General features: G+C 42.8%; 2 protein-coding genes and 1 long non-coding RNA gene across 5 annotated transcripts; 2 read left to right on the top strand and 1 right to left on the bottom strand.

Annotated features, from left to right (window-relative positions):
• The first annotated feature begins 898 nt into the window (after positions 1 to 898).
• Positions 899 to 9,270, top strand: LOC147187951 (transcription factor GATA-4-like). 2 transcript variants are annotated; one of them, XM_086100910.1, is made up of 6 exons: positions 899 to 1,585; positions 4,803 to 4,969; positions 6,457 to 6,582; positions 6,680 to 6,761; positions 7,064 to 7,242; positions 7,311 to 9,270. In XM_086100910.1, the coding sequence occupies exons 1-6, from the start codon at positions 1,054 to 1,056 to the stop codon at positions 7,434 to 7,436; spliced, it is 1,212 nt and encodes a 403-aa protein (XP_085957036.1). In that variant the 5' UTR covers positions 899 to 1,053; the 3' UTR covers positions 7,437 to 9,270. The 2 variants fall into 2 exon arrangements, with proteins under 2 accessions (XP_085957036.1, XP_085957035.1); XM_086100909.1 differs by having other exon boundaries at positions 899 to 1,597.
• LOC147187952 (uncharacterized) lies at positions 6,642 to 7,403 on the bottom strand. The gene is made up of 3 exons (XR_015097706.1): positions 7,297 to 7,403; positions 7,044 to 7,160; positions 6,642 to 6,742 (listed from the first exon to the last, which is right to left on the bottom strand). It is a non-coding gene; the product is annotated as an uncharacterized LOC147187952 (long non-coding RNA).
• Positions 9,271 to 9,743: 473 nt separating the features above from the next.
• On the top strand, positions 9,744 to 16,278 carry LOC147187950 (squalene synthase-like). 2 transcript variants are annotated; one of them, XM_086100623.1, is made up of 8 exons: positions 9,744 to 9,981; positions 11,557 to 11,654; positions 12,877 to 13,060; positions 13,244 to 13,372; positions 13,658 to 13,849; positions 14,099 to 14,275; positions 14,351 to 14,503; positions 14,693 to 16,278. In XM_086100623.1, exons 1-8 carry the CDS (start codon positions 9,883 to 9,885, stop codon positions 14,912 to 14,914), a joined length of 1,254 nt encoding a protein of 417 aa, XP_085956749.1. In that variant the 5' UTR covers positions 9,744 to 9,882; the 3' UTR covers positions 14,915 to 16,278. The 2 variants fall into 2 exon arrangements, with proteins under 2 accessions (XP_085956749.1, XP_085956748.1); XM_086100622.1 differs by lacking the exon at positions 9,744 to 9,981 and having other exon boundaries at positions 10,517 to 11,654.
• Positions 16,279 to 16,391: the final 113 nt, after the last annotated feature.

Here is a 16,391-nt window from a genome sequence, read left to right as displayed (position 1 = left end):
CAGGGAGGCACAATCTTGCTTTATTTGCGTCCACCTGCACTCTGTGGGCCGAGGATAGATAGATAGATAGATAGATAGATAGATTGGACCAAACACATTTTATTTTTTAATTTACATTATTTCTGTCTCACATCTTTAAAAAAATTGAGGAGTCAAAATTAAAAACAACCGTCTAATGTTGATCATGAAGTCAATCGAAAGCACAGGCCGGTTTATTAGAAATGTATTTGAAGAAGATATGACAATGTAAATACTGGCAACATCATGTCTGACTGGAGCACTAATTTTAAAAAGATTTACAGTACGGCTTTATTGTTTGTTTGTTTTTTTCAAAGGTGACTTTAATAACAGCGAGAGTCAACGTTGTGCTGTATTCAGGGGGAAAAAACGAAACGATAAAAGATGTTTTGAAATGAACGTTTAGCATTTGAAAAAAAACATAAAACGGGAAGTCAGTTGTTTTTGTCCCTAGCGGGGAAAAAAATAACTTTAATTTGTCATTTATCATCTCATTTTTGTATTTTGTGAGCTAAAAATAATATTACGAACACGCTGTTCGATTGAAATCGGGAATAATTAATTATGTATTGATGATAATGAGGTGTCAATATTTCCCGTCAGTGTGAATTGTGCCACGCGGCCTCGACTAATTAATCGACATTTTCACCAACTTCTTACATTTTTCTTACATGACACGTCCTAGATGAATCAAAATGACAATGCAACGTTGCAATTTGCACATGTTTTTGAGAGGGGCAAGGCCGAGAAAGAGAGAGCGCCAGAGATCTTGATCGAGGTAAGTCTCCCTTCACTCCTCCTCTTTTCTCTCCCTTCCCCAGTTCTTAATTTGATAAGATTCAATCGCACTGTGGTTGACCGGACAGCAGGAACAGCAGCTTCTCTCTTTTGCACGTAGACGTGATGTGCACGCTTTAAATCACATTCTATATAGTGTATATATTTTTTTTAAAGTGAGATCATTATTTCTCGCACAAGTGCACCTAAATTCGTATTAATTCCGGCGAGTCGGATGTGCAGCTTCAAGGAGAGGATATGTACCAGGGAATCATGACCACCAACCACGGACATCCATCTTACGAGGCCGGCTTCCTCCACAACAGCTCGTCGGCCACGTCGCCGGTTTACGTGCCGACCACCCGGGTGGTCACGCAGATGATTCCCGGCCTGCCCTACCTCCAGTCACCCGGCGCGTCGCAACCGGGCACGCCGGCGTCCAGCCACTCCGGCTGGGCTCAACCGGGCGTCGAGTCCTCGTACAACCACTCGTCGGTGTCCCCGCGGTTCAGCTTCTCCGCGAGCCCGCCTCTCTCCTCCGTCGGGGCGAAGGAGCAAGCGGCGGCTGCCGCGGCGGCCGCCTCCTCGTACGGCAGCCCGCTGAGTATCTCTGCTAATGGGCGAGAGCACTACGGCGCCCGGGGGCTCGGCGGCTCCTACCACAGCCCTTACCCGGCGTATATGAGCACCAACGTGGGCGGAACGTGGTCTGCGTCGCCCTTCGAGAGTCCGGTGCTCCACGGCCTCCAGGCAGGTGCTCCAACTGGCGGGACGCGACATCCGAATATTGGTGAGCATGGATGTAAGCATGAAATTACTGTTTCATCGGCGCGTTTATTTTTGGTGGAAGTTTTGTCGTCACAAAAAAGTGAAAAATGTTGATGGGTAAAAGAAAGTGCGAACGGTTATTTTCAGGAATACGGTGCAAGAAAAAATGGAATTGCATTTTTGTTCCAAGTCAAAAAGGCACGCATATATTTTAAATTGTATTAATAAGGATTTAATTTGTACTCGTCACAAAAGAAAACACGTTTTCCCCCCAAAAAAGAAGAACAAATGTAACGTAACATCTTAAAGTGTCCGTGCGTGGCATTTCTTTTATTTCAATTTTAACAGTACTGTACTCCAACTTAAACCCGATTCCCAAACGTGAGCGAGCTAAATTCTGCACAGGCCGAACGGCTACATTTTGATTGATATTGCCCTTTATGAAAACGTAAAATATACACTTTTTTTTTTACAGAATACTGCACTTAAAAATTAATCACATGGTAGTTATTCACAGCATTATTTTTTTAAGAATTTGATTTATGGCAATTATTACAAAATATTACACTTTCTTATTTGTATTTAAAAAAATTCAATGAAGAACTTCATAACATGATTTTTAAGGTGCATTTAATATGGGGGAAAAATATGACATTTCGTTTCAAGTCCAGTATCTTAAACCAACAGTTCAAACTTAAGTGTTCATTCCGATCTTAATGTCAACTGATTAATAATTTTTGTCACATAATTTAATTGATTTATTCAAGACTTTCCATCATGGACTGTACATTTAATGATCCCTTCCCATTTTGGTAATACTCAGAGCCAACAAATTCTCTCTCACCACAAAACATGAATCGGGCCTATACTTTGTTTCTTCATGAGTCTCTATTTATTGTCGACGTTTTGTGTGTGATTTAAAAAACAGTGTGGCAGCCATTAAATGATATCATTCTGGCATGGACTAATACGACTTCATGTTATATATGCCCGACCACAGGATTTAGTATTCACTGTGCTTTCTTTCAATCTTCCTCGTGGAACTGCGTTGTGTTCAAGAGATAAGAAAATTGATCCAATCTGACCTGTAACCTGATGGTTTCACTCACACGACACTCCTGAAATGGTCTCTTTAAAAAAAAAAAAAAAATCACATCAATTGAAATCTGATTAAAGAAACAAAATCTGGAAAATTACGTTTTCGACAATACACCCCACTTTTAAAATTAGGACTGTAACTACACTGAAATTGTAATACGCATTTGGATAATTTCACGGTTGATTTTTTTCCTGCTTTCACCTTTGCCCTCGTCGGGTACTAAAAGTGTGTTTTTAAATGGACGGGCAAGATAAGGAGACACGCTGACATTTCTACATGACACATTAGCGCAACAAGTGTATTGTCTTGTGTTGATGTGTTGGCTACATTAGCTTCCGCACTCAAGGTTAGCTTCCTTTGCTTGTCTTTGTTTTGCTCTCAACCTTGGATGAGATCTCGCTGCATCCCAAGATTAACAGTACAGCACGGTGAAAAAAAAAACTTACTACACATTAATTTGGATTTATGATGCTCATGTGTTCATCTACTGGGCCCCTATTAAAGTGCTTGTGCAGGTGGTCAGACCTCACGTTATCTGTGCGAGAAACGGCCTCGGACCCAGAGTCTGTAAATGCCTCTGTACGTAATGAAGCTTCTTTTGCGTCTCTATTTCGAGCCCGTTCTTTATCTTCTTGGCGGTGGGGGGAGTGCAGTCCGATAAGCAATGGGGCCTGCACCTCCTGCTGTTGCTGCTGCTGGTGCACACATCCACCGTATACACAAGCAAGGGTTGAAGGTTGATGCGTCTTTCTTCTAGAAGTTAATCTATATTTAAACACCCTCCCCCTAAAAAAAAAAAAATGTTTTGGTTGCAAAAAATGTCAAGAGAATGACAAAAATGTAATCATCACAACAAAGATAAAAGTCCTTCACTGGTCACCACGGTGCTTAATTTTAAAATGTAATAAAAAAAAAAAAGTTGCCATCCTAAATGCAACGGAACTCAAACCGATGACTGTGCATTTGTACGCCGTATGGTGGCAGTGAACGCAACTCATTTGACAACCAGCAGCAGTTTGGCAGACAGTAACCTGTTTTTCAAAAAGAGTTTTCAAGCTGTTTATTGACAATCCCACTTGAACTTTACTGCCAAACTAAACATGGAACGTTTGTATTCACAAAATAGCCACTCAACTCTGCCTTCAGATAGTTTAATACACAATGCAAACCACCATAGACTGGCTAACAAATGGCGTCTATGCGCTGTTATATTTGTACACAGGCTGCATCAACACAGACAATATAACAATGCTCACAAATATTCTTTATCGTCTACCAAACATGAAAATATTACTACAATTTACGGAGTCACTTCTAGTAGTTGTCAAATTCGTCTTCGTCTGTCTTCATGAATGTATTGCACTGCCTCCTTGTGGTCAAGTCACGCATACCTGAAGATGCAACAATGAACTAATTCTTTACTTTTTTAAATTGTTACGCTATGTTTCACAAAGTAAATATTACGTGCTATCTTCCTTCTTAAAACATATTACCACTTTTTTTGGGTGGAAAGGTTACAATGGTTAAATCGCAGAACAATACAAAATAATGATGTTCGTTAAAAAGTTGAATTTATTTTCAAGAACATTGTACAGGTATACTGTATTTACCATACATGGACTGGAAATAAAAAGTTTAAACAAACTGTTCAAATGCCAGGTGGTATTAAAAAAATGAGACCCATGTAAATAATTTCAAAACCAGCATTAATGTGGCCTAACACCTGTGTCACACCAATGTAAAACATGCCATCTTTTTGGAAGGGGAAGGAAAAACGGACAACTGAAATAATGCGGTTGTAGAAGTGTGCACACCCTCATCATCTGCGATGTGAATTAACTAATCACATTCAAACTCATGTTAAAAGAAAGTCTGTCATAAAACGGCCATCAATTGCGTTTGATTAACCTCAAATAAATATGAGCTGTTCTAGAAGGCTTTTTATGACTTCTTGTTTGCCTTTCTAGCAGAACCCTGAAGGTTTTACGAACACTGACTGCTATTCGGAACGCTGAATAATTCCTTCCACCTTCATGAAAGCCCCTATTATGGATTGTAATGTATGACAGTCATTCACAGTTGAAGATGGATACGTATCCTGTCACTCATTGTATGTGTGCCTGTCTTTGTGCGTCCACAGACCTTTTTGATGACTTCGCAGAGGGCCGAGAGTGCGTCAACTGTGGGGCCATGTCCACGCCGCTGTGGAGGCGGGACGGCACGGGCCACTACCTGTGCAATGCCTGCGGGCTTTACCACAAGATGAATGGCATCAACAGACCTCTAATCAAGCCCCAAAGGCGACTAGTGGGTGAAACGATTGCTTTATTTTTCTTGGCGCCAAATAACTGTTGGCGTAAGCAGTGAAAATGAACTTTGAACCATGCCATGTTTTTCATGGGGAACACATGAACACATATATATATATATATATATATATATATATTTTTTTTTTATCTATGCTCAACTTAATTTTATTTATAAAACACTTTAAAAACAACCATCACTGTCTATGCAGTAAAAAATCATACAAAGCCAGGTAAAACTATAAATGAATCATATAACAACAGTAAACACAATAAAACACCGAAACGATGCAGAGTCTTATGCTGGATCAAAAACAATAGATACAATGAAAAGGGCAGGGGTTTCGAAATTGAACTCTGTGGAACACCATACTGTATGACAGTGGGGCAGAGCGGACGGAACTCAGAGTAACCAAGGCAAATACAAAAAATTATTTCTGCAAAATTGCATCGAAACCACTCTAGAGCGCTACACCTGGTGCTGCAAACGGGTCAACAGAATACTATGGTGTACCTCAGGGGTAGTCGACTTTGGTCCGAGAAAGTCACATTACACGCATTTTAAATGAATTAAAACACACTCCTTAGCGCCTTTTCTCACTCTCTTGCTGTGAAGAATAAAGGCTATCAGACAACATCACTTTGAGGAAATGAAACCAAGACTGGTTCGCAGTGAGCCAAATAAGAGCCAAAAATCCGTTATCCACGCCGCTCATTTCCCACGTATGTCTGTGCAGGGGCGGTTCTGGATCAATTTCACTGAGGGGGCCGGGCTGGGGCCAGGGGTTTTGATGGGGGGGCACATTCAACCCAGGGCTAAAAAGACAGATTCGAAATCTTATTTGACTTTTTATTTCTTCAGACTTGGGCGTCTTGGGCTAAAATGTCTGCAAGCGTAACAATACGTCTGTTGAGAATATTCAAGCCAGGGGATGATATGGTACCAGCCTGCCGGGGACAAAAATTGCAAATACACTGAAGCTGATGTTTTACATGCATATAATTATCCAAATTTTAAAAGGCAATGTCTTATATATTGATCCTGTTAAATAAAATTTAAAATAAAAAGGGAGACTAAAAAAGTTACACACACACACATGCGCGCACACACACGCACACACAAACACGCGCATACACACACAGACACGCACACTCACACACACACAGACACGCACACACGCACGCACGCACACGCGCACACACGCACGCACACACACACACGCAAATAGCACTCGTGTCGTGGTAATTTCCTTCTCTGCGGACTGCTTCTCATTTTCCCGCTCATTTTTAAATGGCGCAGCGCACTAAAGGGTCCGACTAGAATGTTAAATCACGCGCTTTGGTTCCACCTTTCGCGTCGGCGACTCGGCACGACTGCGTAATCTGCGCTCGGAGGGGGGGCCACAGGGGGGGCCAGAATCGGTGCTACAGGGGCACTGGCCCCCGTTGGCCCCCCCCCAGAACCGCCACTGTGTCTGTGTCCTCCAGTCGGCCTCCCGGAGGGTGGGCCTGTCCTGCACCAACTGTCACACCACCACCACAACCCTTTGGCGACGAAATGCTGAGGGAGAGCCCGTGTGCAACGCCTGCGGCCTCTACATGAAACTGCATGGGGTAAAAAGAAAAATCTAAACCAAGAGAACATGCTACACGTATTTATTATGATGTTTGGATATAAATGGGCAGGCGAAATCACTTGCTTTTTCCACAGGTCCCACGGCCTCTCGCCATGAAAAAAGAGGGCATCCAGACCCGCAAGCGCAAACCCAAGAACCTGAACAAGAGCCAAACTGGTTAGCTTCAAATGATGATTATTTCTATTAATTTGAATACCAGGGTAGCCCTTTTGAAGATAGTGAAGGCCTATATATAGTAGTTAAATTTATTATACTGACGCCTGGTGAAAGCAAATGTCTGATCGGTGTTTTAAAATGTGGTGATTTTATCACGCATCGAAATGATCAAATTGCGGGATGCTGTGTTGCGGTGTGAAAGTTGCCACAGTTTTTTTCTCCCTTGCGGTTGATGTCCCATAAAGGAGTTTCCTACTGTATGTCATTGTTTGTATAACACACCTCCTTGTTGTGTACCACAGGGCCTCTAAACAACGAGGGGACTCCGATGACACCAAGCAGCACTCCCCGGGGCCCCGCCTCCTCTTCCTCTTCCTCCTCCTCCTCTTTGGGCACATCCTCCATGTCCGAGGAGGCCCGGCAGATAAAGACAGAACCGGACACTCTCAATTTATACGCACACAGCGGCACACGCACGCAGGTACAAACAAATTGAGCAGTTGTATTGATATTTAGTGCCATGTTTTTAATCTACCTTGTTGGCACCAGATCTCAGCTCTGCCCGCCTACATGACGGCTCAAGGCGGGACCCTCGCTCTGAAGATGCCCCCTGGGGGCCACGGAGGCTCTTCGGGCTCAAAAGCCGAGCCTTGGAACAACCTCATCCTAGCTTAGAAAGAAAAATGGGCGTGGACTGAAAGAGGCGGAGCGTCAAAGAGCAGCACTGTGACAAGGTTCTTCCAAGTGAGGAGTGTTTTGATTTGAGAACGGCGTTTTGACAGTTGATGGAAACACAAGGCTTCATGTCCAATTCAGCCGGTGACGCAATAAACAGGTCAGAGTTAAATTTCCAGGTCAGTATTGACGCATCTGCTCAGTCAACGTTGCACATGCCGAATGTCATACGTTGCAAAGTTGCAACATTTCAGGGTAACTTTGGAATTTTTATTCACAGGATATATTATCTTCAAACCCTTTAAAATGAGAGCTTTTTTTTTTTTTTAATCATTGTGTCCGCAATGTTTGTGGATGTTTGGTTACGATCCAAAAATTATGAGCAAACCATTCCGATTTTTTTTAAAAGGGAATTTTTGGATGTCGAAATGACACAAAGTAACAAAACGAAATATCCAACGTATTTTGTAGATTTTGACCCAAAAGTTTCATGTGCTTAAATTTTGGGCTCTGTTTTCGCAGACAGCGCAAGCGGACTGACTAAGTTTTCTTTAATATACTATATTTTGGTGTGTCCCTAAGCGTGTTGTTGACGTTGATTTAAAAAATGTCAAGTTTTTTTTCTCTTGCAATTCAGAATTTTACGATGTTTTTTTTTTTGTTTTTGTGTTTTTTCCTTTTACCAGTAAAAGCAGATTTTACCATGCATTGTTTTTTTATGGCTAGGACGTTTCACAAAATAAACTAAACTTAACCCTTAATTTATAAATATTACTGCATATATTAATCTAGTAAATATTAGATCATTGCTATGATTGTTATCATTATTATTATTATGAAAATCTGAAGTGCTACAGAAAAAAAGGGCAGATTTGGAATCAGCGCAAATACTTTATCTAACAGTTTACTTGCATCTCAGATAAAAATATTTTTTAAAAATGTGTTGACCAGTGTTATCAAACCAGCTGAAAGCAGGTCTAAGTTGTGGCGCAGGTGAAGTAATGTGATTTTAGTGGATTTGATCAAGGTGCAGGCAGACAGATTCTGAGCTCTGCGGGTATGTGTGGTGGATGTTGTCATATTTCATTCATAAATATAACAACAGTGTGCATCAAACCCTCTGTATCATTGTAGAAATCAATTCATTGAACGCATTATGATTATTATCATCTTGAATATGTTTTTGAAAGCACCCCCCTTGGCTGCGGCACAGTTATGGGATGCTTGATCGAGGGTGGAAGACGTCTAACTCCCGAAAATACCCAAAGAATGAAAACTCCACTCAAGTGCCCAATTGGACTTCGCGTTGCGCTAGACGTGCACCGGGCACGAAAACAGAGCCCTTTGTGTCATTGTCCACTCATTCCTCAAGCGAAAATTAGGTTCTCGCTTTCGGAATCCTGTTCTACGGTTGGATTTCTTTCCAATGGCACAACATCGCAACTGTAATCAGTTAATTGTCATGCAGCTCGGTAAACTCAAGGTCTCATTGTGTATAATGATTGTACAGTATTTTTTTTTTTTTTTGTGGCAAGTGTGTAAATGTGGTATACGATATTGCTGCATGTAATTAACCCCAAAGCGGCAACTTTTATCTACATGTATGTAAGGGCTCTCCACTCCAATTTTATATATATATGTATAAAATCACCATTTGGGCTATATTGCAAAAACCGAGAAGATGGATTTGGATGCATTCAATCGAGACTACCTATACTACCGTCTCTTTGTGGCTGCAATGTCAGACACAGCGGCTCACAATGAAAATGTGCTGAGTTGCCATGTGGCGTCATTCATGTTTAATAAAGGCAAGGCGATCTCCAGTTTCAGTCAAGTCGTTGGTTTTCAACGTTTTCATTTCGATCCTAGTCGTTAGCATGTATGTAATGTAGGGCGGCACGGTGGTCGACTCGTTGGCATGTCCGCCTCACGGTGCAAAGGTGTCGGGTTCGATTCCAGCTCCGGCCTTCCTGTGTGGAGTTGGCATAAAGTTGTATTCAATTCAATTCAATACATAGAAATTGAGATTGATATTTAAATATACAAACACATGGGCGTTCCGTTCACAAATGGACCAATCGCAGTCTCGTGTATAAAACTGTGTATAGTTCCAGCTGGTTTCATCTGCATTCAATGGTTTGCCAGAGGCTGGATTACATTTGAGACGATGAATGAATAAAGAACCAATGGAAAGCCAAACTGCAGTGACGTGTCGGTAGGCGGGACATCACACCAGCCGCTCTGCTCGCTCATTGGTCACTGTCTCCTGAGCCCATGCGATGTCAGCCAATCGGAGTCGTGAGTCGATCTGGCCTCAGCCTCCAGACTGAAAGTGCACCCCAGTCTTCCTATATTGCTTCGAGTATCTTTATTTTTTATTTCTCGTGGATGGAGAGCATCCACGAGCATTTTGTTACGCTTCCTAGTGTCCGATTAAGGAGGCAACATGGACGTCCTCAAGTCTCTTGGCCACCCGGAAGAGATTTACAACCTCTTTAAATTTAAAATGGGAGGTTGTCGAGCCGTCATGCCCAAATTGGATTACGTGAGTAAAAATGGAACAAACATGTCATATAGCGAGACAAATAAGTGATCTTTCGTATCTTCTGCAAGATGTCGGGGGATATATTAATCAAGAGTTTTGACCGCTAATCCCGCCGTTTTGACTCCAATGTCACCCCGGCAAGTATCAACGCGAATGACTTAACACGCGATCTTGTTATAAATGGATCATAATTAAATTCCAGAACCTTAGAGTACACGTATGACGTCGAGACCTGTCCGTAAATGGCATAAATTAAAAGCTGCTACCAGAGGAAGTGGCCACAGGTTTGTGTGGCTGACACTTGTCCGCCACTAGATGGCGAAAGAAACCAGTTTTGTCAAATGTTATACAGTACCTGCACCCGAAACATTTTGCAGTTCTGTACTTTGCAAGTCAATAAATTGTGCAAAAACGTACCGAATTTTTGAACAGTTGTCACCAATTAAATATATATGAATTAGCAACAAATGTCATTTAATTTCAGCCATAATAAGCAAGGTTGATTTAAAAATACAAATAAAATACTAAAAATGTGTCCAGATGAAAAAACTAAGGGCAGAAGCGAAACCTTTGAAATTAAATCGTCACACAATACCACCGTCCTGTAGATGTAAAATAAACCATTATATTTATTGATACCTAAATACTTGAATTCATGAAAGTGAACATTTTTACGTATCGTATTCTCAATACAGTTATGCACACCACTATTTCACTGTCTCACAACAACATTAAATCAATTCGAGACTGCCCCTTGATGGTATTTTGTCCCTAAAATTCAAAACAGTCTAACTTAATTTTCCGGTACTCACGCATGTGATCAGTACATTTGCAAACTTTTTTTAAATTCGTGAATATTTTTTGTTCCTGACTAACTTCTGCTTCACTTTTCTGGCCATATATTATTAATATCGAGAAAATGAGTGGAAATGTAAATATTTATTTTGAAAATCAACTTCCATGTTCGCGGCCATTGTGAGAATGAATAACAAAAAAACGTATTTTTAATTAATGGTGATACTTTGTGCAAAAGCATTGACAAGCCCTGTACAAGTGCGCGGAATTGTCTTACAAGTCGAGAGGACAAATGGACATTTCCAAGTTTATTGACACATTCAATATGGCGGCGACATTGACGACCGATTCACCGCCAAAGATGGCGTCTATTTGGCTCTAGCTTAGGAAGCTAGTGCCAAGGTTGCGGAGGAAGGCGGGACTCCACCGTGGTCCAACGTGTTGAGTCGAGTGCCCCTCTCCAAGGTTGGCTCCGGAGCTGTTCGCCCTCCACAGGCACGCCCGCGTCGAGCCGAGCAGCCGCGGCTTCTCGCTCGTCCACTCGGGCTACACCGACATCGCATGGCCGCCGGGGCGTGCTGCAAGTGTCCCATCTTGCTGGCCATATTCAAGCGCTCTCTATCGGTCGCGCCGCGGGGTCCGACGCCCGCCTGTCCCCGCTCGCTGCTGTCGGGTCGTAGGCTGGGCGAGCGGGGCCTGCGGGAGGCCGCCCGGGCGTCCAGCGCTCTGAGAGCGGCAGGCTTCGGTCGTCACGCGGCCTTGTGTTGTCTGTCGTGCCAGGAGTCCATGAGCCAGAGCCTGAGGACGTGTTACATATACCTGAACCAGACCAGCAGGAGCTTCGCTGCAGTCATTCAGGCCCTGGACGGCGACCTAAGGTGAGTCCGAGTCGAGGTACTGTACACAAACAAACGTGGTCTCCGCCCCCCACGGTTGTGTCCTCATGGTCTGTGTGCCTGTCGGGTTCCTTCAAAGAAGAAGCCAGGCCAACGCGTCGGGCTGCACGACTCTGGTCAAGATTAACACTCACCATAATTTTGATCAGTATTTTAATCACAATTATTCAAGGTATTATGAGAAGCAAATATATATTTCATTGACTTTATGCGACAGGGATAATGTTTTGTCTGAGGAGAGATTAATCTCGTTTTTAAGATCCACAAGTATATTCGCCGTTTTCACCTGTGTTTTTCAATAATGTGTGTGAATGAATCAGCATTTAGTATTTCGAAATAATCCGTTGTGCTTGTGCATTGTTGAATGTGGGTTAGTGCGTTTATTTCGAGACACTCGTCACGCAGCATATTCAGACAGAGGTTGCAAACGTTCACTTGTGGAAAGGCCCGTCCTTCTTCCGTCCACTAGGAGGCAGTGTTGTTGCCTTCATTGAACTGGAGCAAGTTTTCAGACATTTTTTTCGTTTAAGCATTTGAAATTGAAAAAAAAGCTAGCCATGAGATGATCTTCTCCTATGTTTTGAACACAAATCGGGAAACAAAATATTTATATTTTAATTCACTCGAGATTGCTTTGCACTGAAAGAGTGCTTCTGTTGCTGTCTTCTTCTACGCTCTTGCATCAACGGCCAAAGCAGCGACAATGGAAGAAGAGATTCTTGCAAACTATTTTTGGATCTGAAAAATCCGTGAAAATTGCAAATATATTTTTAGATCTGAAAAACACGTGAAAATTATTGATGTATTTGTGTGAAAAAAAATTGGAGACAAATCTCCCCCCATTACTTTGCTGCACTACTTGTAAATGGATGCTGCTTTTTATTTGCTTTGATCAGAGTGTGTCTTTGTAATTTTTGATGACAAAGGGACATCTCCGATGACAGGACAGGGTGGATTCATAAACATGAACGTTGGCTCAAGCGAACGAATCTGTGTGTCCTGAGACCAATTAGCATTCAGCAAATTTATTTTCCCCTTTGAAACGATTTGGAACGCCGAGTTGCAGTTTTTTTTTTTTGGTGTTATTAGTAAAGAGAAAATAACACTCTCTAGTTCAAATCAGTCACCCTTGCTACCCCCCCCCCCCCCACCCCCCCGCGCCTTCCTTGTAATGTTCTCGCTCACTGTCCCTTTCTTATTTTAGACACGCCGTGTGCATTTTCTACCTGGTGTTACGGGCATTGGACACGGTGGAGGACGATATGAGCATCCCCCTGGACAGGAAGGTTCCCATGCTGAACGATTTCCACACCTACCTGTACCAGGACACCTGGAGCTTCAGCGAGAGCCAGGAGAAAGACCGGCAAGTTCTGGAGGACTTCCCCACGGTCAGTAGCTTTTCATTGAGGGATATCGATCGAATGGCCACTGCATTTTCGTGCCCTAGCAAAGATCACGCTGCTTTGTTTTTACAGGTATTACCGTTAACAATAAGTTTATGGTTGTAGTTTGTTGCGTTCTTACATTTTGTCGCATTTTGGCTAAATATTTGTCTGACCAACAATCGGCAGATATCTTTGGAGTTCCGAAACCTGGCTGAAGAGTACCGGGAAGTCATCTCAGACATCTGCCACCGGATGGGAGTCGGAATGGCCGAATTCCTAGAGAAGAAAGTGGGATCCATGAAAGAGTGGGACAAGGTGATCCTTGTACTTTTCTGGTACAACTCCCAGAACATCTTAAAGACCTTGTAAACTGATTTCAGATTTGTTTCGAAATACGTGATATATGTTTGAAAGGTGTCCCTGAAAGGGTTAACATCAGCAGTTAACCGGCACAATTGTGACGTGGAGTCTTGCTAAGGAACGAGAAAAGACGTGCTTTTACTTCAGGGACTTGAAACAAATCTTTTACGTTTTGACATGATGCATTCTGCACACGGTTGCCAAATATTGAGCACAGCATGACCGCGTCTCTATTTGCAGTATTGCCACTATGTGGCAGGGCTGGTGGGCATAGGCCTGTCTCGCCTCTTCTCGGCGTCCCAGCTGGAGGAGCCGGAGGTGGGCTGGGACACGGACTTGGCCAACTCCATGGGCCTGTTCCTCCAGAAAACAAACATCATCCGAGACTATCTGGAGGACACAAAGGAGGGACGTGCCTTCTGGCCACAAGAGGTGGGAATATTTTCTCTTTATGTGTGTTGTTTGCATTGCATCACTTTTGTTAAGACCAAATAAGGGACATGAAAGAAGTCCTTAACTCATTCACTCCCAAAGACGTTTTTAAACGTCTTTTCAGATTTGGTCCAGAATTCGCTGGAACTGAATGAGTTAAATATGTGCTCAGCAATAATTGTTCTCCTGCTTCGTAAAAATAAATAAATAAAACACATTGAAATTTTCTGAATGTTATATTAATGCAAGGCGTGGAGCCAGTTTGCGGGTCGTCTGGAGGACTTGGCGCAGCCCGAGAAGCTGGAGTCGGCTCTATCGTGTCTCAACCTGCTGGTCACAGATGCTCTGCGCCATGTGCCGGATGTCATCGCCTACCTGGCCCGCCTGCGCAACCAGAGTGTGTTCAACTTTTGCGCCATCCCTCAGGTAAGGCGACTACTGATCATTTTTTCGATTTTAAATGAATGTTGGTTTAGCTGTTGCGATTCCTTTGTTGAACAGGTGATGGCGATAGCTACTCTGTCATCGTGCTACAACAACCCCCTGGTGTTCCAGGGCGTGGTGAAAATCCGAAAGGGACAGGCTGTCACTCTCATGATGGAGGCCACCAACATGCGAGCCGTGCAGAACATCATCAGCCAGTACAGCCAGGAGGTGGGCAACTTTTCTGTCTCCCGCTTTGAAATGTGGGAAACAAAAGTAAAATTTGTTTGGAAAATAACTCGAGTAAAGTTAAAACATTTTTTTTTAATCAAATCCTACTCCAGTACAGTAACACAGTATGATTCATTGTCATTACGTCAACCAAACCACAATGTTCTAAGCTTGTGGTTTTCCTTGCAGATTCTGCACAAGGTCTCGCTTTCGGACCCGTCACGGGACGAAACGCTACGTATCTTGGCGCTCATTCGGGAAAAATCTCAGGCGTCGGACGTGCCCGTCAGGAGCCAACACCTGTCGCCCGTGTACCTGTCGGCCGCCATGCTGCTGGCGGCTGTCAGCTGGCAGTACCTGAGCGCCGCGGCGACGCAGGCGCAGGGTGCCGGCGACATGCAGGGACAGTAAATTTCTACAAAAGAACAATAAATCAGACTCAAGATAGCCTCTTCACTGCCCTTGGAGGTTCACTTCTTCAGTAAACGGACACACCGCAAATAAGCACTTGGTCGCACTTTGCATGGAAGGCTGTTTGAGCATTTATTCAAAGTCCAGCTGAAGGCTCGCCATACACCAAACGATGTGACCAAATACCTTTGAACTGGATTTACAATAATACAACATTTTATTTTTAATTTCACACGATTCTCTGGCTTATAAAGTGAAGTGTGGAGAGTCTGTGTCACCCAAAATGCAAGAGTTGAGTCGGTGAATGTGCAATCACTGTCAAGAGTCTCTCAAATATCCTCATGATGTCCTTCATTTTTTTTGCCCGTTTTCTCTATTTGTATTATTATCATATTTATTTGCATTTTACCCCAGAGTGCACCACAAGGGAACAGACACACCCCAAATGACATCGAAATACAAATATACATTAAAGAGGACGGGGACAAAAACAAAAACAAAAAAACCAACAACCCCAGACTGTTGTAAGGGGGAGCACAGTATGGATTTGAGAGAAAGACATCACACATAGACGACATCACACATAGACCCCCACAGGTGGAGGTGAGGAAGTGTTATGGCCATCAAGGTTCCACCACATCCCATCTACAGTTGCGCCATAATAGAAAAATGCAGCTGGATTGGAGGCTTAAGGAGGATTCAAAGTCTGTCGAATGAATGCTCAAACGGCTGCGCACAAGGTTTTACCTCTGCAGGCCCCCCTTTGGATTCCAGTGTTTACACACAATTTTGTGCGGTTGAATTCACCAGTATTTTGAAATCCCTGTTCATGGTTCTTCTTTCACCTTTTGGGGGAGCTAAACCATGCCTGAAAACTGTCCAAAAAAGGCAAAATGGTCACAGCATCCATGAAAAAAGTCAAGTACACCCATGCCTCAAATTGAGCAGGACAGTGAGCGTTTTGTGGTTTATTCCTCCTTGGCAAGCTAAGCTGCTTCTTAATTTTTTTTCCCTTCCCTCTGGTGTCATTCTTGAGGCGTGAGAAAAAAAAACAAACCAATGAGCCTCTAACACCACTTTTACCAATGGACTCAAAATTGGGTGGACAGCTCTGTCCAAAACAGGATTGAAAGAAAAGGCGCAAGGACTCATGCATGCAATCGAACAGCAAGTTTTGGTTGAAAGAAGCCATTTTGGACAAAGTTGTTGAATTTGCTTTCAGGTTGTAGTTCTTACTCTGCTCCAATTAAGTTTGCATATGCGACACTGATGCTAAAAAAATATTGTGTATGTTTCGAACCCTTGTAGAAATATGTTTATAATTTTGAGGTGTTTTTTTTTAAACTCAAAGAGAATGATTAATAGTACTGTGTGAGTGTATGTGGACTGTAAATGAGCGCATTGAGAGGCTGCAAGTGAAGTGTCCTTAATAGAGCTTTGGCCAGCACAAAGACACCAACGGTGAAGCGATTTAAAA

Source organism: Hippocampus guttulatus, chromosome 20 (genome assembly GCF_054856545.1).
Source record: "Hippocampus guttulatus isolate MCC_2025c chromosome 20, RoL_Hgut_1.0, whole genome shotgun sequence".
NCBI lineage: Eukaryota > Metazoa > Chordata > Actinopteri > Syngnathiformes > Syngnathidae > Hippocampus > Hippocampus guttulatus.
This window is presented reverse-complemented; position numbering and strand designations above follow the sequence as displayed.

Coding starts and splice junctions, on each gene's coding strand:
- LOC147187951 (XM_086100909.1), top strand. CDS start 1,054: ATGTACCAGGGAATCATGACCACCAACCACGGACATCCATCTTACGAG. Junction 1,598..4,802: donor GAATATTGGTGAGCATGGAT/GTAAGCATGAAA, acceptor GTGCGTCCACAG/ACCTTTTTGATGACTTCGCA. Junction 4,970..6,456: donor TCAAGCCCCAAAGGCGACTA/GTGGGTGAAACG, acceptor TGTGTCCTCCAG/TCGGCCTCCCGGAGGGTGGG.
- LOC147187950 (XM_086100622.1), top strand. CDS start 11,338: ATGGCCGCCGGGGCGTGCTGCAAGTGTCCCATCTTGCTGGCCATATTC. Junction 14,276..14,350: donor ACTTTTGCGCCATCCCTCAG/GTAAGGCGACTA, acceptor TTTGTTGAACAG/GTGATGGCGATAGCTACTCT. Junction 14,504..14,692: donor TCAGCCAGTACAGCCAGGAG/GTGGGCAACTTT, acceptor TTTTCCTTGCAG/ATTCTGCACAAGGTCTCGCT.